General features: G+C 29.7%; 1 protein-coding gene across 1 annotated transcript in view; it reads left to right on the forward strand.

Annotated features, from left to right (window-relative positions):
* Window positions 1-18840, forward strand: part of LOC118184381 (nudix hydrolase 3-like) — a 31403-nt gene extending 12563 nt beyond the window's left edge. The window contains exons 4-5 of the mRNA XM_035354049.2: window positions 4960-5079; window positions 11263-18840. Coding sequence (XP_035209940.1) covers window positions 4960-5079; window positions 11263-11991 — 849 coding nt within the window. The 3' untranslated portion in view covers window positions 11992-18840. The remainder of the gene's footprint in view (window positions 1-4959; window positions 5080-11262) is intronic.
* The last annotated feature ends 5164 nt before the right edge of the window (window positions 18841-24004 follow it).

A 24004-nucleotide genomic window follows, 5' to 3' on the forward strand; every position in this document is an offset into this window, starting at 1 on the left:
ATGATCATAAAGCTCCTTGATAACTTCATGTATAAACGTAAGACTATTTTAATAAAATAAAGGAATCTTTCAGCTTCTGTAGATGCAGCAAAAAGTCATAAAACAAAATGGTGTTTATGTGGATCATTAATATTTTATGTTAATGTACTTCATTTGTATTTAATATCAAAAACTACAGACCATTCCAAATGACTCAGTATATTTTGCATATGCAATGAAATATTTTTAAAGTAGGCAAAAGTAAATCTTTAATTTAGTTAAATTGGAAGAGAACTGCTTTTCTTTAAATTTTCAAGAATTCAAATATAAATATTTTAAAAATTGATACTCGATATATTAAGTAATGATTTCAAGTAATTAAATATGGTAGATTTTTGCCAACAATTAATAAAAAAAATTCACTAAGTATTGATATAAAATTCTTGCATAATGTACATAAAATCCTCTTAAATTGCATAGAAATGAGGAAAACCTCTTAGATTACACATTTAGCAGAGGGAAAAGCATACATATCTAACATTTTTAAACATATATTTTTATAAAATAAAATAAAGGAACATTTATTACATGATTCTTGTTGCTTTTTAAGGCCAAAAATATAAACTTGTTACTTTCAACTGGCTTCATTTATTTTATTAAAGAATTTATTTCCACTCCACTTCTGGCAGTATATTTATGGTGGATTTAAAAGTATAGCCAAATTAGCTTTGCATGATAAAAAAATTTGAACACACACTATTAGTCTGACATCCACAGATAAATTATAGATACATGGTATCACAACCACCTTAGTAAAAAGGCGTCACATTTTCAGAACGTGCCATACTCTGACAACCATGCTTATCCTTCAGTGAAGCAATGGCACCATTTCCATTTGTGTTCTTTTGATGTATTTCAAATTTCAACCATTTTTATTTTTCCCTTAATTTTCAAACACACACTTCTGGAATTTGACTACAGTGGAAGAAACTGTGTAAACATTTTACAGGAATACAGCATTTTGCCATAAAATAGCTAAAGGGACAGTGGTGAGATGTGTTTGAAAGACAGCCAGTACACAATGCCTAGGTTGTGCACGATACGATATTTATGCAATTCTCTGATTTCGTTTAAGTGAAAAAAGATCATTCTGTACATGGGGGAAAACAGCACAAAGAAATCGCAGAAGGATTTCATTTCATGTGTAGAGCAAGTGTTTTATTCTTTTAATGTTTTATATAATCTTTATTTGATAATTAAAGTTTGTATTTTAAAATACTAAACTGTATTTTCTTTTGATTGTTGATGATGTTTGCTAGTTTATGATAAATATTAATTGTTTGGGAATCTTCCTTGGAAAAAGGAAAAGAGGGGAGGCTCAGTAAATTTGCAGCCTGCACCATATAAGTAACTTACTCCTTGTTTTGTTAAAAATCATCAAATTTCACCAAGATGGTTGCATAAAATTTCTCAATTATTATAAATATGGTAGATCGTAATTTATTTTTTTAAAAGTGCTGTATGAACCAAAAACATTAGCAGTAATAAGTCAAGTGATAATAACATGTTCTATGCGCTACATTATACAGAGTTTTGTCTTTCTGTCTGAACTATAGAACATTGGAAGCTGCTTACCTTTCATTTGCAGTAACTAAATAGTTTGGCTGTATGAAGGTTTTTATGACTGTTCTTAACTATGATATAAATATAGCCAGTTTTTCTTCTCAAAGACATGTATTTTTTCAGGAATATACCCACACTCAGCTTTGCTTATTTAACTAGTTCGATTCAGTTTTTTCTCTCTCTCTCTCTCTTTGTCAGCTATATGTATGAAAGTATGGGATTTTGCTGTTTTAGTCTGTTCAAAAGATTCAAGACAGCTGTAAAAAAGTGCTGTTTCTGTACTGTGTAGTAAGTTTATAAGCATGGTAGATAATAAAAATGCCCTTTTTTTTATTAAATTACTGTTAATTTTTTTATATCCAAAACCGAAAAAGAAATAATTTTCCTCCATATTTTAAATATCAGGTACATGGGCATCATTCAGTACTAATTTACTCATTGATTTTTCCTAATTTTTTCTGTTGTGCAGTGGTTCTCAACTTTTTGACTAATGCATACCACCTAAACAAAAATTTAAAAACTTTAATACACCACTACATTTTACATTGATTATTTTTCAATTTCTTAAAAGAAGTATTTAAAGAACACTTTTTTGCCATTTGCATAGTCTGTTGGCTGTTTGTATTAAACATGCACACATCAAAACTATTAGATTAAAAATTGGTTACCATTTTAACTATCAAAATTTAAGTTATAATACTTTAATCTAAAATTTAGTGTGAAATTTGGGCCTGTTTAAAGAGAGATGAATTTTTTTTTATGTCTGGTGTAATTTCACTTAGTTTTAACCATAAAATTGGAATCTGCTTTTTATTTTATTTTGTATTTATTTTTCAAATATAACGTGGAAGAAATTCCTTGTTCACACAAGTAGGTTGTGCAAAAAGGCAATAGAAATGCGATACCTTTGTTTGGAATGTCTTTAAATTCTTTTTTTTTTTTCCGGTTCAGCAAAACGTGAACAAATGTGTTATTTTTGAAATCTTCATTGGAATTCAATCACAGGAAATGTCTATTAATTGTTCTTTTCCTCCACAATATAAAATTTCGGGTACATTTGAACAAAATGAATTTCTAATCCAATTTTCTTTTTCATGATCCTCAGGAAAATACGTGTTGAAATTATTTATCAATGAAAAACAATGATTTTTAATGTTGGATGCTAATTTTCTTTTATTTTAAAATTATTTGTAGTTAGAAAACTTTCTAAAAGTGGTAAAATGCTTAAAATATTAGTATCCAAGTCCTTGATTATTAGTTTGAGTTTTTTTTTATATAATTGCATTTATCTCTAATGGTAAACAAATTACCACTTTGTACTTGTAATCCTAAATTTAAATCACTTTCCAAAAATATGAGCTAAATATGCTAAACAGGGCAACCATAATTCACTAAATAAATAATTTTTGCAATTTAAAAAATTGAATCACAGAGGAAAATTTGAATTTAGGATCATAGTTCAAAAAGATGGTTTAAGACTTTGGCTGATGATAATCACTCTTACTTTGGAATGTAACGAAAGCATTTCATGTTCACTGCCCTCTTGGCATAAAATCTTAAATATTCTTGAATTTAAAGCTTGGCTTGTAATAAAATTTAACAATTTTCATAGCTTGATTCAAAACAATTTTCAGATTGTTTGGTGATTGGTTTGGCTACTAAACTTTCATGATGAATGGAGCAGTGAGTAAATTTAGTTTCAGATGTCACTATCTTTATTTGAGAAATAACACTGGAATATTTTCCTGTTAAAACCCGAGCTCTGTCACTGCATATGGCAATTCACTTATTCCAAGGAATATCAATAAAATTGTCAATTACTTTGAAAATTTCATTTGCAGTTGCTCTATCATGAAGAGATTCATGAAATAAATACTCTTTGACAATTTGTATTTCTTTTTCGAAACATATGTAAGCTAATAATTGAACGAAGTTCATTATATGAGTACTTTCATACAGTTGCGATGCAAAATTCATTATGTTCTATTTTTTGAAAAAGTGTCTCTTTTTTATGGAATTTGCGATTTCATGATTTCGTCAACTTGCTGTATTATTTGATGATAGAATATTAAGTTCGTAAGCCACTTTTTTGTTGAATAATGTTAAAACAATATCTTTAGCTGCTGGTAATATAAGCTTTTCTTCAATAGTGTGAGCCTGCCTAGTCTTGTCAGTTCTTAGGTTTACTAGGTAACTAGCTTCTAAAGTTTTTTCACTTGAAGTAGTCACTTTTACCATTCCTTAGTTGTTTACTATGTTTGAACTCTGATAATTTCCTTTTAAAATATTCTTCAGATTTATCTTTTAAAGTGGAATGCTCAGATTCAAGATGTCTTTTAAGAAATGAAAATTTAATACTTTGACTGGATAACAGTTCCTCACAAACAACACATTGAGATTGATAGTCCATTTCATCTCCATTCCAAGTAAACTCAAATGATAAATAACTTTCACTAGATTTTTCTGTAAACAATTCCCCCCCCCCCTAGTATTCTTTGTGCTAGTAGATTTCCTGGATTCCATCACCTGTGAATCATCACTTTTCCACTTAGTCAATCCTAACCATTTTTCCATTTTGAAAATCTAGATTTATTTTATTATTTGTTCACAAATATTTAAATGCACAATATATTATGAATTCTTCAAAAACAAACAATTTTCTCAAATCACATAAAAAAGTAAGGGATACAAAGCAACAAGAAGCAAATACCTGCTGTTGGAGACAGTAAATTGACATACAAAATGATTCTAATTGAAAATAGAGTAATAACAGCCCGGAAAATGGTTTATATGATTTGACCTTGAACAAAGGTCAGATCATATAAATTTACGAGTGTTAGAGAAAAAACTTAAACAGGATGTTGGTGTATTTAATTTTTGAATTTAATATTTAAAAATACTTTTTTTTTTCTTTGTGTGCCACCTATTCTTCTCTTGTGTACCACCGATTGAGAATCGCTGCTCTAGTGTTTAATTTGTAAATCTGTCCTAAGTTATTTTTTCATTTTCTAGTTTTGTAAAATGGTAAAAGTTTTACTTATGAAAATTTTGAAATTAAACATTAAGCGTAGGAATTTTCCTTATTATTTCATTCATCAAATCATATATTTAAAGCTTGATTTTGCAGTTGATTTTATTTTAAATATATGTTTCAAAATAAAATTAACTTGCTAATAGATGCACGATAGTAGCTGTAGCAGCTGGCAATATTCTGTTTTTATTTGATAGTAAAAACAATTAAAAGGCTCCAAAGCCAAATATTATACTAACTATTTAAATTCATTTCTAACTGTATTTAAATATGTATTCTACTCAGTTTTAGAAGCGTTCTACATAGTAGATTTTTTTTTCTTTAAGGAAGCAAAAGATATCCTAAATGTCCAACAGTTAAATCCTGAAGAAATTCTAAAATCCTACGAACATCTTTTTGCTGTCAACGATAAATCAAGAGGAGGCTCTTTCTATCTGCAGTCAAAAGTGATAAAATTTTACTATATATATATATATATATATTTTAATATTATTATTAAAGTTTTTCAATGTCAGTTAAAGTTTTCTCTTGATAATAAACTAAAATGAAAATGTTTCATGCAAGCATTTGCATTTTATACAGTTGTCAATAAGTATACCACTTTCCTTGTTTTCTGAACCGATTGCTTAAAACTGTACTCTGCATTGTTTTTACTGCTCATGATTTTATATTTTATCCAGAAAGCTTATTATTATTTTTCATTTCATGCACCTATCTCTGATTTTAGAACTATAATGGACAAAATGTTTAATTTATATTATGTACTTTATGAAAATTTTAATACTTCTGAAACAATATTAAATTTTATAGTTTTAATCATGAGCTTAACAGACATTGACCTAAAATAAAATAAACAAGAAATGAATTTAGAAATATGTAATTAAAATACAGCATTATGTTATAGTATTTATTTAAAATACAGTGAATTGTTTTATTTAAATCAGGATATGCTGGTCTCATGATATCCATCGTTGCCAAATATATTTTCAGATTCAAAATATTATTTATATTAAATATGGGAATAGAATTGAAATATTTGCGGATGTGTGATTTCTTTCTTTTATGGGTATAATAAACTCTCAATTTATTAGATGAATTGGTATGAAAGGGAGTACTTAAATTCAGAAGTTCATTGTATTATGTACAGTACTTAAAATACCGTATTATGCTTGAGTATGCTGTATGATGTAAAGTATTTAATGTATATACCATATTGTTAGCAAAAAAAAAGTTTTACAGCTGCATATTAGAAGAGTGAAAAAATATCTTAAGCTTCAGTTGCTTTCCTGTCAAATGTTGTTCATTAATAATCAAAGATCTGAAGTACCTAAATTGTTCATAAGATACACTTTTGCACATTTCAGGACCGCATTAAAAAGTATATGTATGTTTGTACGTACATCCAGGCATACATACATACATTTCTGAACCTGGTCTCAATAACAGAAGAGTACCATTCATAATAATCCAAAACTTCTGGATGCAAATGCAGATCTCTGTGCATATACAATGATGTTGTCTCATTTCTGATAATTTTAGACTAGATGTGACAGATTAATCTTAAATTTGACTGTTCTTCACTGTGTGATTGCACAAATCCACTTTTTTAGAGAAGGGGGAAGAAATGTTGGAATATTTCATCATTTCCACATTCTTACACTGTACATCACTAGATTTGGCAATTCATGACCATTTTACCGACTTTAAAGTGGGTTTAGTTTTCCAACATTTGAGTTGATGATTTTCAAACTTCTTCATACTTCTTTCAAATAAATTAACATTATTATGATGTCTTTAATTTAATAAAAGTAAGTATATGAAAACAAAGAATATATCTCCCACTTTCTTGTTTAAAGTATCTGATTTTAATGTTTGGTGATTCTTTGTAATCTGTCTGTCAAAATTTCGTCTAGCCAAATTGGATATCTATATGGTGACTGCAAACTATATCTGGTAGTGTCAAATATTACTTGCACATGGTCTGATAAAAGGAGAAGAAAAAAGAATATTCCTAGTAATTTAGCATATCAACTTTCCAGGATGTAAGTTGGTCTAAAATGCTATTGATATTGTTTGTATTGAAGAATCACAAAAAGAAGCATTTTTGCATCGTGCAACATATGTAAATGCAATTTTATTACATAATTAATTCATGGTAGAAGAAATAATATTGTGAAGCATTTAAAATCAAAAAACGTAAATCAGATGTTGAAGATGGGCTAAAAATCATAAGTTAGCATCGTTTTAAAGTTTAAAAAAAAAATCTGCTAATTTTGATTTTCATGCTATCCAGGCTGAATATTTGTTAACAAACTTTTTAATTCAACATCATATTGCCTTCAATGCTTCAGATTACGTTGGTCTTATATTTAGGAAGATGTTATAAAGATAAAGATTTGGATGTTATAAAGACATATTCATGTGCTAGAACGAAAACATCTGCCATTCTTAGTGAGATGGAAAATGCTGATCAAAAGCATCTGATAAGTTAGAGAGTCTAGTTATTGTCTAGGCATTGTGTAGGGATAAAAGCAGCAAAAATGATTGCAAGTACTATCCAATAGTCGCAACTTATTTTAATGAGGCAAAGGATGAAATAAGTGCTATTTAGTGTCTTCCTAAATTTCTTGGGGGACTCAACTAGTCAGAAAATTTCAGTGATGATTACTGATAAATTAGGTAATTTAAATTTATTATATCAAATCATGTTTCTTTCTACACAGATAATAATGTTATGACGGGCATCAAAGGTTATGGCAGCTTTTCGGAAAGGCATAAAATAGAATTAATTATTATGGGTTGTTTGCAGCAGAAAAGTAGCTGATATATACATTAGAGTTTAAAAAGCTTCCAATAGCTTTACATAAAAATGTAAGAAAAATGCAGTACTCCTAGATTATCTGCCTAACCCTCCCACAAAGTTGGTAATCATTAGTGACTAATTTTTTGCCAAGCTAACGTGTGAAAAACAGTAGCCATTTTAAAAAAATGGTGCTGTATTGAAAATTACATTAAACAACAATGAGTTAATAAATTAAAAACTCAAAAATCATCCATAATGAAACGCTCAAAAGGTAGTTAAAGAGAACGAAATAATTAAAAATCTGGGAAAACGTTGCATTAAAAAGACACAAGTAATTTTGTAATGTTGTGAGTATTTAGCACATCTTAATGTATAATTGTTTTAAATCTTTTTCCAACCAGGAGAATAAATAATTACATTCACCTTCTGGTTAACTGAGGGCAGATATATATAGAGGATTAACCAGGCCCATCTGAAAAAAAGGTTAAATTTGCGTATCAAAAATTACTATTGCATACCTTTGGAATAAAGCAAAATTTCTACAGGAAATGAAAAAAAAAAGTGAGCTATAATATCAATTTTAGCAGATATCACAGTATTTAGGAAATTTTTTTATCTATAGTTACTTGTAATTTTAATCTATTGACATTAAATTGCTAAATCATAAAAATAAATTAAGTATACCACTGCCAGTGTGCTTTCCAGTGACTTCTGTTGAAACACAAGAATAATGGGGGGATTTCTGTTTTATAGCCTTTTCTTGTTTTGAATGTTGATTTAATTTACATAACAAATTTATTTGTCAAATTAAACTGCTTAAAAATGCAGGTAAATGGTTAATAGTATAGCTTAAAATTAAAATGCAAGTTATTTCTGTTTCGTATGTCCCCCCACCTGTTTAATCAATCATGTATCTTGTCTCCTGAATTTCCCTGGTTAAATGGGAGTCTACTGTTTATGTGTAATTAGATATTAATTTAAACTACAGATTTCCATGAGATTGTTATTTTAGTGACATAATAGTAATTTTAATGAATATTTTTATTTAGTGACATAATAGTAATTTTAATGAATAATTTTAATAAGAAAAGTTTTTAATAGTGACCTTGCAAATTTTCTTCAAAATACCGTCTTTTTCTGAAAATAAGACATCTTCCGAAAATAAGCCCTATCGTGATTTTTGGAACTTTTTGTAAAATAAGACATCCTTCGAAAATAAGCCCTATCGTGATTTTCGGAACTTTTTGTAAAATAAGACATCCCCCGAAAATAATCCCTAGTTAAAATAATGTGACAAAAAGAATTCGTTAAAAAATGCTGTTGATTTATTAAGTATAAGTAATAATATGTTTAGCTTTCCTAATACTCGTATTTCAGAGAAATGTTTGAAACAAAATATTCCGAGAAATTAATTGTTTACCTCTACAGTTCGTTTCAAATTAATTCTTGGAATTTATCTTAACCAGTTCATTGTTTGCCCTGAGAGAGATACGTTCACAGGAAAGGCATCATCATCCGTTAGCGTCGGCAGACTCTTGTCGGGGTGAAATTTGGGCTGAACCGTAACCCCCGAGACACATACGACGCAGCGACCTTTTTCCAACCCCCACAGAATGAGTCGAAAATCAAAAGGGGTGATTGATGAGTAAAAATAAATAATATTCCGTCAGGAATGACTGGTTACCTCTAGACACTTGACATTGCAATAAACAAGCCATTCAAGGATCATTTGCGGATGAAAATCAATGAATATATTGAAAACAGAATGGTGAGAAATCATCGAGGTAATTTTGTAAAATCAGGCTTACAAGAAGTTGTGAACTGGGTAAAAAATTCAGGGGACAAAATAACTGATAGTGATGTTTCCAATGCACTACGAACAGGCTACTTAGACAAGAAATATTCATTTAACGATAGCTATATTGCAAGATTCGGACCAATGATTCAACAGGAAATGGATTTGGAAAAAAATCAGAATATAATTCAGAATTTTATTTATGACAATGTTCCAGAAGAAGATGACATGACTGTAACTGAATAAATTTAAATTTCAGTATTCTGTGTAAAATAAATATTAAATAAAAATATATAAATATACTTTAATTTTTGCCCTTTCCCGAAAATAAGCCCTAACGCGTATTTTGGACCAAAAAAGAAAGTAAGACAGTGTCTTATTTTTGGAAAAAGACGGTATATGTGAATATTATAAGTTTTTGAAGAAATTATATTTGTAAGGTACTTGTATATAATGCAAACACTAGTAGAAGTCGCTAAATTTTCATGATGTGGCAAACTTTGGCAGCAGTGCAGTAACCGCAATCCTTTAGTCAAGCAACACCATTTTCATGTGTGTTCTTTTTTTTTTTTTTTTTTTGTTTTTTGTTGCATTTTAAGTTCCATTGGTTTTTATAAACAAATCATGATATTTTTTGGCCTTAGTTTTAAAATATGAGATTATGGAATTTGCTAGCAATGGAAGATACTGTGGTAAAATTTCTGCAGGAATACTGAATTTTTATTAAAATTTTCCAAAAGAGCAATGAGTAAATGAGTTTCCTAGATAGCCATAATTTCTGAGTGTTGCATGAAGCCAAGTCTCCGCAACTCTTTGTTGTTTTTTTTAAGCGAAAACATATTGCTGTGTTCTTTGGAAAACGAATAGTGCAAAAAAATTATAGAAAGATTTGAAGAAGGATATGTGTTTTACTTTTTAATTTATCACTTGATCTTTATTTAATAATTCATATTCATAATTTAAATTGTCAAAGTATGGTTTCTTTTCTTATGTTGGTAATATTTACTGAATTATGATAAATATTGATAGCTTGGGAATTTTTCTAAAAAAAAGGGCACGAAAACCACCAACTTGCACTCAATAAGTAATTTTTATCTTTTCATCTGTAAAAAATTGCCACATTGTATCAAGGTGGTCGCGTTAAAATATAAGTACTATTTTAAAGTTAATATTTAATTACTTGAAAACTTCTATGGAGTTGAGTTTATTCTCAAACTTGTTTCCATTAAATATTAGTTTATGTTTAATAATTATATATCATATATACTTATGTTTTATTCTTAGAACAGTATTGCAAGGGTGGAGATGAGTACATAGACAATTGCTTTAATGTATTCAGTTTTGTTTGGTGATAGATCATTATTATTTTATTTATTTATTGAGTTTAAAGAGATGGGCATGAACTCTCCTTGTTCCCTTTTATTAATTTTTGGAGCCATTTTTGACCTTCTGCTGAAGTTTGCAAAGCAAATAATTAACTTGCTGTGATTTTTTTACTATTAAATAAGCATTTTTCAAAGAAAATTTTTAGAATTATATTTTTGAATTTTAAAATTGAGAAGAGATTGAAATATGTATTGCAGTAAAACTATATTGTGAAAGTAGATTTTAAATGATTATACACATATATTTAGGAATGAAAACTTCTTTTTATAGAAATCGTCATTTTGATCTGAATTTTTTATACTAATTCACTGGAATATTTTGTTTTGGTCAGATGTAAAAATGTTTTAACTTGGGAAAGCAGCAGCAAGTTTTAACATTTCATAGCTATAAGTTATTATACTGAAAATTATCTGATATTTAGTTAAGAGAAAACTGTTTACTTTTTTAATGTGGAAAGGCTCTTTGTATTAAGCTAAAAAAATATGGAATTCCTATTAATTAGCTTGTGCGATTCATCTTTACAATGTGATGCACAGTTTTATCAGATTTTAATAATTTGTGTATGTATATTTTAAATATCCTAATATTTTTTTTTAAATCCTGTGCTTTGTTCTGATACAAGTAGTATTCCTAATTTTTTCTCAGGGTGGTGCTCTATCATACATGCTTACTACTGGAACTTACCATCTACATACGATATGCCAGGTGCCTTTCTTCTCACAAATAACATTTAATGATGTGTTTTCTGATTACTCTAAAGAAAGATGTATCAGACACTTTGAAAATATGAAAAATGTAAAATTAATGAAGAAAAAGAATATTAGAGATGCTGCTGTCATGGTTCCTTTGTGTATAGTGTCAGGAAAACCATCTGTATTATTAACTGTGAGGTCAGTTAAATTAGGCCGAAATAAAGGGGATGTGAGTTTTCCAGGAGGCATGCAAGAAGTTTCAGACAAAAGTGCTATCGATGTTGCTTTGCGTGAGGCCGAAGAAGAAATCGGTATATCATCTGATAATATTCAAGTTTGGACCACATTACCACCGGTGCCTTCAAGGGAAGGAAGAATTCGAGTTACTCCTGTAGTTGTCTTCATTGGTGATGTAAACCTAGAAAAATTTCGTATTAATCAAGATGAGGTTGAATGTGTTTTTGCTCAGAGCTTTGAATCCCTGTGCAATCCAGAAAACTGGCGTTATACGCAGTATAAAAGTGGCTTTACGTTACCTGTATATTTGGGCAGTGAATTTCGTATATGGGGTTTAACTGCTGGTATTTTACATATTTTGTTAAAAGTGCTGTTGCCTGAATTTTATAGAAATAATTTACCATTCACTAAATTTGAAAAATTAATTACAGTAAATTATCATTGAGTAGAGTTTAAATAATAATTTTTATGTGTCTGAAAGTGAAAAATTGTTTCTTGTTTGAGTAATTTAAAAGGATATTACTATATGCATGAGTATATATGTATTTTACCAGTTTTAAATATTTCATTTTTCATATTTTATATCTTATCCATAAATTTATGAAAGAATTAATATCAAGCAATAATGGTTATTTCTTCTTAACAAAATTTTTCTGTTTGTACATGAAAAATAACTCTGCATTTATAAAAGTGATACTGATAATTGTCATTCATTGGTCATTTTTTAGTTAATAATTTTTCCCTCATTAAAGAAATGTTATTCTTTCACTTACTTCATATGTGCTAGTCATGCATGTAAAGTCACAGTCATGCCTGAAAAATTAATATCTTTAATAAATACTTTAAAATTAAGGAACTGAAGGAATTTATCAATATCCTTTAGCAAGTCTTGCCACTGTGTAAAATATAAGACCTTTATCTTCTTTATGCTATTTTGAATAATAGATTCTCGAGAGTGTTTTCACTTGGCAGAGCATAAGATCTTTAGTTTTCAAATTTAATCAGTCTGTAATTGATTAACAGATTGAGTGATTCAAAAAGGATAAATACACTTAGTAATTCTTATTTTACTTTTTGAGTGATGTATGTAAACATGCTAATGTGCATTCCATTTGACTGTGCTTTTCTCTGAAATTTCCATATAGTTTTTAAAGCTCAGTTATTTTTAACATTAATTAAAGCATAAAATTTCAGTTATCATTTCCAAGGTTTTCTTTTTATTCCTGTGTTATATTAAGGGGTTCTGTATCAAATTCTGATGAAATTCATATCATTTAATCTAATATTATGTTATTAGAAAAGTTTGAGAGAAATACAAGATATCTATTTGGAGATCTTGAAACTGGCTGTTTCATCTCTGTATTCTTTTTAATTGTCATGTAAAATATGCAATAAAGTTAACAAATAAAACTTCTCTTTAATTTAATTTTTGCAATAAATAATTAATTAAAAATTTTCAATAAATTTCTTTGATTTAATTAAAAAATTAATGAATAATTTTTAATTAATTTTAATACATTTATTTTTAATAATAATAATTTTTGATAAAGGTTCCCTGAAAATATATCTTTCAGTTTGTTCTTTGGCATATTTGAATATTTCACTGCTTCAAATGCTTCTTTCTGAATTCTAGTTAGAACAAACAAATTAGTGAATTTTCCACTTTTTGTTTTTTCTTCGTTTACAATTTTTATAAACAAAGAAAGTAAGAATTTTATAGAACATTTAATCAGTGAAATGCATCATTCAAGTGAAATCCTGGTCAGAACTACACTGATTGGTTTCAAAATCCAAGGCAAATCATAAAACTGTGGCCTTCATGTATATATTATTTTCATTTTCATATTAATGTAGTAGGTGCCAGTTAATGTGATTATGTAAATCCATGACTGTTTTGATTCAACTGATTGGATGATATTATTAAACGATGAGAAAAATATGCTTTAAAATATGATTGGAATTTAACTAATTTAATATAAATATAACTAAAAAATATACTAGTATTTGTTTTCACAGCATTTTAAATAAGAAAAGGTCATTAATAATTTATTGTATGCAATTATTATGCAAAAGTTAATTTATGAACTTTTTGTATTCATAATGTTTCTGGAAATTTTTTGACCGATGCTGTAATGCATCCCTTATCTCAGCATGTGAAAAAAATTCACTGAGTTCACTATCTTCTTCATAGAGTTTATCATATGATGTGCTTGCAGTTTGTTTTAGAAAGGAGCTGGCAGATATTTTCTTCTGCGAATAATACTGCAGACTGAATTTTTTCATTGATGTCTATTCTAGCTGTAAATTCCTCACCATTTTTGTTGCAGACATATTTTTTTTTTTTTTTCTTCTTTGACTTGTGTTTCATCATTTATGAAAAAGTTGGCAATCTTGAAATAGTTCTTTGTCGTCTTTTCTAAATACATGGTTCCAAAATTTGTTTAGCAGATCAAAAAAGCTAGTTTTTCTTGCTAATTCATTTATACTTAATATCCATATCATCTGTGTTATAAAGGACTCTTACACTCATTTCATAGTGATAATATTCTTTTATTGCTTGAACTGTTCCTTGATCACACATGGCTGAAATATAGTTGTGGTATTTTCTGGTAAATAACTTCAAGACATTGGAACATTTACGTTATGCACTGGATAGTTTTCACTCTTAACTCATTTAAAGAATCAGGGGTTTTCTTTTTCCAGTTACCATATATTCCTACGTATAATGCACACTTTTGATACAAAAAATAAGATCGAAATTTACAGCTGCACGTTTTAGGCCAAATATAAAAATGATAGATTTAAAAATAAGAAAAAAATGAAAATACAGAAATTAGATTTCGACATGTACCTAATTATTTAAATTTTTATTATATTTTATTTAAATGAAATGATGTACCCCATGAGCTTAGAAATTTTTTTTTATTATCGGATAATATGAAAAGTTTGTCATATTCCTCTTCCGTTATATATTTAGGTACATCATGAAATTTCATTTCACCTTCACTATCATTGTTTCTCTGATCTCTAAATAAATAATCATCTTCCTTTCCATGTAGATTATTAGATATACTACATTTTTTAAATGACTTTTGAATTATGTCTGGTTTAATTTCATTCCAAGCTTTTATTATCCATTCACATACTATATTTAGACTGGCATGATGCAGTTGGTCTTATTCAGTATTTTTTTTTTTTTTTTTTACCTTCTACCATCCTCATATTCCACTGTCATTTTAAATTTTCTCCGAATAATTTATTGACACATACATTTATCTGCGTGGAATAACTGCCATGTCTGTATTACACTCTTCCAACATTAGATGCATTAGATGGGGTCAGGGCTTAATTTCTAAAATTAGAAGTGCCAGAGCCTTATGGAAGGCAGTCATCAAAGAGGAACAAGAGTAAATAGATAAATAAAATTACTATTAAACTCATTAATGATTTTAAAATTAAACAATATTTAATATCTCAGTATTTCCCTGTTATTGTACTCGCTGTCAATTAAAGCACATTTAAAAACACAATTTTTCCTTCTTGCAAGGATAATTAACTGTAAGCATCGATAACAATGCACTAGATACGATGGCATGGCGAGAAATTTACGCATTGCTAAACAAACTCCCCCAAATTTATTGCCCTTCTTAAAGGGAAAGGTTTCCGCATGTGAGTGAGGGGACTTTACTTGAACGTCTCACGTTCTCATGAGTTCGTATTTCTAGGGAAATAGAGTATTGCAAGGTCTGCTTATTGTTAAACTAAAACGTTAGGAATTCTAATTTTTTTTCCTTGAAATTGTGGTTCAGTTTTATAAAAGGAAGTACTGGAGCTCATTTTATTTAGGGATCTGGTGCACTCTGGCTAAAATTGTAATTTATCTTAAAAATTGACAAGTTCTGGAGCCAGGCTCCAGTGGGCTCCGGCGCCATTTAAGCACTGGATGGGATTTAAACATGTCCCATTTAAAAGACTTTCTAGATTCTTTAACAGGACACTTTTGCTGAACATTTCTTATTCACAATTTTATATCATTTTTGACCATTCAGTCTTTCTCATGAACGTGATTGAAAATGCCATTTGGGAAATTACATTTCAGCATTATCTTTCTTTTGAAAATAACCATGGGTTTTAATTTTATACCATCTGCTAAGCGACAAAGCTACAGTGAGATAAGATTTTTCGTGAAAAATATGTATTTATTTTAATTGTTTTTATTTCATTCACATAATTTTTTTTTATTTTCTACCATATCAAAACTACTAGAGTTCATCCATATTTTCAGTATGTGACTATAAATAATTTTTTCCCCTTCGTAGGTTAATAATATACTTCTGGAAACTTATCAATTTGTTGACCAAATCTTTTATCACATACATTGATGCAGCATAAAATGGTTGCATGATCTTTTGATATTTTTCAATCTTTTAACATTGTTAAAAACAAAAGGGAATTTGGGGGCAGTCTATGATAATATCTGTTTTGTCAGTATTATAAATGTTTCCAGGATATTAAGTTATAGACAGTTTAGGCCATCATTTGACAATCATGTTTCTGTAGCAGGTAAATCAGAATTTTTTCTTTTTTTATCACGAATGGGTAAGCAGTGTAAAATATTCACTTTGGAAAAAGAAAAGTGTCATCTAGAATTCAGCGCTGTTAAACTGGTTAGTCCACTTGATCTTCGTAAAACTCAGAAAATGGTTCATTTGTACCTGGTTGCCTTAAAAAACCTGTTTGGTAACTTAATCCCTTACTTATTGACATGTCTTTATCATTTGCCAATTTCTACATATTGGGAATATATGGCAATTTTATTTTTTGTTTGATGATTTTACTTCAATTTAAATTTGGTAATTCGGTAACAGTATCTGAATAACAATATTAACTGCATTCACGTTAAACGGTGCCTGTTTTATATAATTTATTACATTTAATTTTTTTTATCTCTATTTTCTTCCCCCTCTCTAAAGTAAGTGCCATGTTCATCCAATCTTTGGCATGGTTTCATAATAATTTTCAGTCAAATTATTCCAAATACTTGCTGTGTTACTTAGTGAATTCATAATTACAGTGTAATGTTTTTCTGAAGTTTTGTGCTGTGTAACTGATAATAATTACACGTCTGTGAATTTGTATTAATCTTTTGTAACTTTTATGCAGTTTTATGATCTTGTATATGAAATTAATTTTTTCAAAATTTTCCATTTTTTGTAAAGATGCAAACAAATTATGCCACTTAAGTGATTTATTGTCAAATCTATATTTTAAGCACATGCTTGTCTGGAATTGGAGAATAATTTCATTTGATTATGTAAATTAAATCAGCATTTAAAACAGAAAACTTTTTCTGTTTTAAAGTATATTTCAAAACAGAAAAAACTATGTTCTTTATTTGTATTACTTTTGTATTTTGATAGGAGTCGATGAGAAACAGAAAAATTATAATCTGTATGCTTAGTTTATTTCTTACTATTTAGCAATTAATTTTTAATGGATGATTTCCCAATGCTCATATATTCCAGATTATATATAATTAAATTGCATACTGTCGTAGATAAAAATAGCTCTTAAATACAGTGATATCATCTGCTATCAGTGCTGTTACTTCATGCATTTTCTTCGTCTTGTTGTGTTTCCCATAGAAATTTTGCTTTTTATTTTTATGGTTTCAGATAGTAATTTTTCCTTTTTCCTGAAATAAACAAACTTAATTTTTTTAAGAAAAGACCCAGTTAACAGGGTCCCAATTATTTGGGAGTTGACTGTATATCTAATTGATTATCTTTATGAATATTTGCTATTTTATTGATAGCAAATATTCATAAAGATATATTTATATTGATTATCTTTATGAATATCTTTATGGATATCATAATATATATTATTACTGTTACTAGAAATTTATTATTAGCCTGGACAATGTGGATTTTTGAATGAGAATGATTATATGTTTTATTATACATAATGATGCTAAATGCATCAACTCTACTATGAAGGTGTTTTTCAAGTATGCAACTACAAATGAACAATGTATTTGGTCTTCGAAAAAATAATGATTTCGTGTCTTAAAATTGAAATAATATTTAGTTTTGAATGTGAATTCCGTTCGCATTCTGGTTGTGCACTCTAGGATTACATTAAAAAATATACGGTATACTGACTTCAAATTTGTTCGAATTTGAAGAAAATTTGCTTTTGCAGAACAGATAAACTTGGTGCATTATGTAATAGCTTTCATTTTTTTAGTCTAATAAGTATATTAATATCTCTTATACAGTTAATTTGTTTTATTTAAATTTTCCTTTACACTATATATCATTTCCATAATACTTGATATAAACATACCATAACAGTTAATATAAACATACCATAACAGTTAACGGTTGTATAAATAATATTGAAATTGTGGGAAAATAGGCTAAAATATTTAATATCTTTGAATCATTTCCATATCAGTTTTATAGCTATTAAAGATTAATGTTGTTATCATGTATAATGCTATTCCCCTTCCTAGTTTATACCACTATATCGTAGAAGTAGTAAGCACAATGTATAGAAAAGGCAGCAATATCATAAAAGAAAATTAGAATACTTGTATAATTAAAAAATGAATAATTAGGTAGTGTGTCTAGGATAGGTGTTTTTAGAACGTTTTCCAAACTGGATGTTGGTTTGTAATGTGTAGGTTTTGAAATATAATTCTAGCTATTTATTCAGTTTATTATTTATTATGTGAAGATTTTGTTCCATATTCTTGGAGTGAGGTGTGGATAAGTGTTCAACTGAGTTTAATATGTAGATTATTCATTAAAATTTGTGCATATATTGATTTGTCATATTTTAATTTATAATGTTTTGTAATACTTCTGTTTAATGCAATCTTAAAAAGCCATTTTTCCCTTGAATGTTACTAATTGATATAAACTGGTGTTAAATCTTTTTTGTGTCCGTGTAAGTTAGAAAATTGCATTATATCTTTTCTAATATAATTAAGGATTTTGCTAAAGTCAGTTTTTCCGTATGTGATATAAAGTAATAATAAAGGGTAGGATTTACAGTGGGCATTCAGAGTCAGGGAAAAGTTAAGAATAGGCATGTATATCTTTGAATATGCATGTTCTCTAATCAGATTGTGTAAAAGAGAAATGTTCTGTATTTATTGGAGCTTTTTTTACCTTTGAAGCTTTTTAACATTTAAACAAACGATTTTCTTTTGTGTAAAATAATGCAAAATTTAATTTATATTTTTATATCAGTGCTTGTCAACCTATTTTACCCCATGTAACCTTTTCACCATTTCTAGAAAATCATTCCCCTTTTCCAGAACTCAAAAATTATATGTACATTTATTTAGATTTAGAGTATTTTTTAACAAGACAACAAGAACCAAGTGCAGTAGGATAATTGCATTTCTGAATGAAATTTATTCAGGGGAGGAATTCTGCATGCTTGAGAACCCACTTTCTATAAGGACCTTTATGTAGTCTTTATCCTTCATATGGATAATTTGTGTTCTCGGTATATGATAAACAGAAAAATATTATGCAGATACTTGAGTTACAAGCAATTAAATATGAAATAATGTTTTAAATTTTATTTATTTAATTTGTGGTGAAATCACTATATATGAGCATTATATTTTGATGTATTTGTTATTTTGCAGTTTCATGAATTATACTTCTTCCAACTTCTTTAATAAATATCTTAGAAAAGAGTTATATTTATAAATATGCAAAACATTTTATCACTTTTATTTTCACTGACTTTTAGATTCTTTTGCATTTAAAAGTTTATTTAAAACTGTTGAAAGCAGTTTGAAAGACATATTATTTTAAGAATGTTACATTTCTATTCATTTGATGTGTTTTATGTACTAATATAATTTTCAAAATTAATTAAGCTTGGAAGTTGTAAATTGCTTTAACTAGTAATTATTTATGAGCAACTAGTAATAAGTAATAGTCAAATTAAAAATAGATTGAAAAATCAGTTAGAAATGCCATTTATGAAAATTGCAGGTGAATAAGAAATGCAATAAGTATAGCTATTTTGTCCCCCAGATTTAACACTGGTTGAGTGGTGTTATTTAATTATTTACGTAGGAAAGTACATAATTGCTATAAATTGCAAGTACTATATGCTAGGAGATAATTTCAGGAGAATGTGAAGTTCAGATGCTTTGGTAGATCCTTGAAAGCTTCATAAAGTATATATATTTTCTAAAAATTCTGAATCATTTCTTGGGGGGGGATTATTAATGAAACAATCCATCACCTAATCTTAACTATCAACCTGCAAATCATTTGTTACTTTTCATAACATGAGATAAAAAAGTGAGTTTGTAGGGAAAATTTAGTTCATTACTGATATTATTGCTAATTTTAAATATATTAATTCTTGTGCAAAGAAAACAAGTTTGTAAAAAAGTGTTTTTCTGCTCTGTCTATGCTTGTAATTCATTACCTTAAAAGCTAAATTGTATTATATTTGAGAGCTGTTTCTGTGAATCAGTTTTATTATACTTCTTTTATTTTTCATTTTTATATACAATTCTATAATCAAAATTAAATATAATATTTTAAATAACAGCAAGTTTTTTCGGGTATACCATTACTAGCAACTACTCAACTTACAATAGTTACTGTTGATGTTGCTGTCGAAAAGAAAAGTTGCTAAATATTGTTTTAAAGATTTTCAATTAAGACTAACAATTGTGTAATTTTGCTTTTTGATAAGTAATGTGATCATTTAAATAGATAAATTAACACTTGAATATTGTTCTTGTTTAGTCTGCAGTTGATTTGTCGAATCATCTCGCTCCTTTTATTGACATCAGTAGGGTCACAAAGCAAGGAGTTCTGGTCAAAAGTGATTTTCACCTAGATAATAAGTTGCAAAGAACCTGAAGTGGATGTTGGGAAGCTACTAGAAACTAAAAAGAGAAAGTCTTATTAACACACCTTAGAATTAGTCACTCTCGAATTCCTCCCAGTTATCTACTGAAAGGGAGAGTGAGCCTTTGCCTTAACTATAATGCTTATATGTTAGTGCAGCATTTTTTAATATTTTAAAGTTCATATTTTAAAAGACTTCATTGAGTTCATATTTTAAAAGACTTCATTGAAGCAATTTAGCAGGTGTGGCTTGGCTCCTGACCATTATTTGAGTTTATTTTGAAATTGTTTCTTGGTATTTTAATGTATCATGATGGTGGATTTTAGTCTTGTTTTGCATGCGAAATCATTACCCGAGTTTTATATAATTAGTCATTTCAGCATTCATTATTTTATCACTTCTTTTGATTTTATAAATTTGGTGTTATTTTAAATTTTTGTTAGACTGTAACTTGTTCTTAATTTGTGTTTGACAGTATCTGACATGATCGGTGCGTATAACTTTTAAAGTTTTGGGCCAGAAATTCTAACACCATTCTATCACTGTTGGAGTACTAACAATGAACATGTATACTATCTGTTGTCTAGTGGCCATATGAAATCTGCCAAATAGCTTCATTTATATTGGTAGGCAGACATGTTGTCTTCTCAGAAGAAATGAATTTTTATTGTTGAACAATATTTTGCTAATCAGTCATATTGTAGACTCAAAGTTATCCAGATGCACAATACCTAATAGTTAGAGGATAACAAGATTAATCGCCTGCTTTTAAGAATGTGGTTCAGTTGTAACTAGAAGATGCTCCACAAAACTGGCCATCTGCCTAGCAACAGAAACAGGGCTGTAATGCAGATATTATATGATATAAGATGACAGATGTCATGTATGCTTATTATTTCTCCATTGCCATCTTATAACAATTGCAATTCAGTTTATAGTAAGTGACTATAAACTTGTGTGTGACTTGTAATATTGACTAAATATGTATGGAATGTAATGAAAATAAATTCAATTTTGTATTTTAACATGCATATAAACAATTCCATTTTGTAAAAGAAACAAAAGCAGTAAGTACTAAACAAATTATTTCACATAATTATTTTGAAATCTTTTTTGGGTGTACTAGTAATGAATAAATGACTAATTTTTAGTTTATTTTTTAATAAATCATATATAAATCTTTTGTTGTTTGTTTAGGTTGTTAGAGCAAAAGAAAGACTAGATGAAGAATTAAAATTACAAAATATAGGATCTAAAGAACATAAAGATTCTACATGATCCTTGAGAAATATGCTGTTTTTATTGTAGATATAACAATGAACTTTTCAAATTTATAGTTTGCAGTATAGATGAATATTTTGTGATGTATGTATTATTTATGTACCATACAGATGTTTAAACTGCATAATAAATTATTACAAGAAAGAAACCATAATTATTAGTGGATTTTCTTTTTGTTACACTCACTGTTTGATTTCTTTAGAAACATATTCAAAGAAGCTTCCAAATCATTCTGTAGCATTTGAAATATGTATTTTTTTCAATTCTAGTTTTAAAAATATAAAATGCTTTAGAATTTTGTGTTTTTTAATCAAACCTTTTGCCTTTGAAATTGTCAATTGTCAAGTTGCAGCTACAAAGGTCTTGCACAGCCAATGCCGATGGATGAAGAATTGCCACATGCATTTACTACCTGGGTGATATCCGCTGAAGCTATGATGATCCGTGTTGTCAGATCTCCGGTGCATCCACAGATATCTGATAACAGCCAATTTCACGTGGCACCAGAAGAAGAAATGCAAGGGATTGAGCTAAGGAGATCATAAAAGCCAAGCATCAAGTTTGCTACCATCTCCCTTGGTATGTAGCATCATGATGGTTAAGCACTACAGTCGCAAAATGTGCTGTGTACTATCATGCATGAACTACGTTTTGGTGTACAGTAGCAGATCCCCTCTGCCTCAAATCCAGAAGGACATGTTGTAGGGAAACAGTGGCGGGGAGGTGTCACTGGGCGGAATGGGCGAAGTATGTCGGGAGCATAGCTCCTGGTAGGGCAACCCTAGGCGTGAAGGCCGTTCCAACATGCCCAGCTAAAGAATAGCAGGCGAAGTACCCTCAGGGGATTGCCATCTTGGTGATCGGGTGTCACACTCCCGGGGCCCCAGTGACCTTTCCTCTCCTCTTGTCTAGCTCTCTCTCTCCTATTTTTCTCCCTTGTGGTTTCCTCTACTGGAGGTTGGGGCTCACTGTGAGATGCAGCTACTACTCTTAGTTTTTGTTTCACCATGGTGAGAATACCGCCTATGCGTTTGCCATGCATGGTGACCCGTAGGGTGGGAAAGGAGGATCCTGGCAGTTGAGGGGCGAGGTACTGTCCCCAACACACTGCTTTGGCCTCTGCTTCTACTTAAAACAGGAGGCACTTAGCTGTCCCCGCTAGTGTCAATCGGCTGGTCACTAGTCCTATTGGTCAGTGGCTAGGGGATAAGCTCTCGGAAGTCTCCGCTTTTGGGAAAGCCGACTGTGGGGCTTCAGTTTGCGTATAGGTCCGGCTAGCCGTAACACAGGGATCTGTGTTCCCTTATTGGGCTCCATGGTGGGTGGGCGGTCGGGCCCGAAACTTTCTCTCTTTTCAATATGAAAACTTTTAACCTCTTCTCCTAACCATATGGATACGAAAAATTCTGGAGCTGCTAAAAGAATTTGTACTTCGACCTTAATTAGCACAAACAAATGTCCAAAGTTCTTAGTTATTACTGGTCAGCTAGAAAGTCTATCACCATTCTTCATCCATAAGCATATTGTGGCCTCAGCAGGCGAGCCAAAACACATAAAAAAGCTCCGTTCAGGATCTCTGCTCATCGAGACTACATCTGATGCACAATCTTCCTCTCTCCTAAAAATGACCAAAATGGGAGAACATTCTATTACTGTATCCCCACATAAGTCTTTGAACACGTCAAGAGGTGTCATTTCGGAAAAAGACTTGATATCAGTCTCTGAGGATGAACTTTCAAAAGAACTCGCCGAGCAAAATGTATGTGGCGTCCGCCAAATAAAAGTCCGTAGAGACGGGCAACTCGTCAACACAAAACATCTTATTCTGACTTTTTCATCTCCAGAGCTATCGAAAGCCATTAAGGCAGGTTACCTGAATTGCCCCATCAGACCTTACGTGCCAAACCCACTGCGCTGCTTCAAGTGTCAACGGTTTGGCCATGCGAAGGCCGCATGCCGGGAAAACCTGGCATGTGCTCGCTGTTCTGCAGGTGGTCACGAAAGTCAGGATTGTGTAGCTGATCCAAAATGTGCAAACTGTCATGCCGATCATCCAGCATACTCACGAAACTGCCCTAAGTGGAAAGAAGAGAAAGAAATACAGCACATTAAGACTACAAGAAAATCTCCTATCCTGAAGCTAAGAAACGTTTTAGCACGGGTCAGTCAAAAGCAAATGTCTCCTATGCACAAGCCACTAAATCATATCGGTCAATAAGTACACAAACATCGCATAGCACACAGAAGAAGATACCTGAACCAAAAACAAATGACAAAGA

This window comes from Stegodyphus dumicola, chromosome 6 (assembly GCF_044657685.1).
Source record: "Stegodyphus dumicola isolate Sdum_Otavi_A_Nest chromosome 6, ASM4465768v1".
NCBI lineage: Eukaryota > Metazoa > Arthropoda > Arachnida > Araneae > Eresidae > Stegodyphus > Stegodyphus dumicola.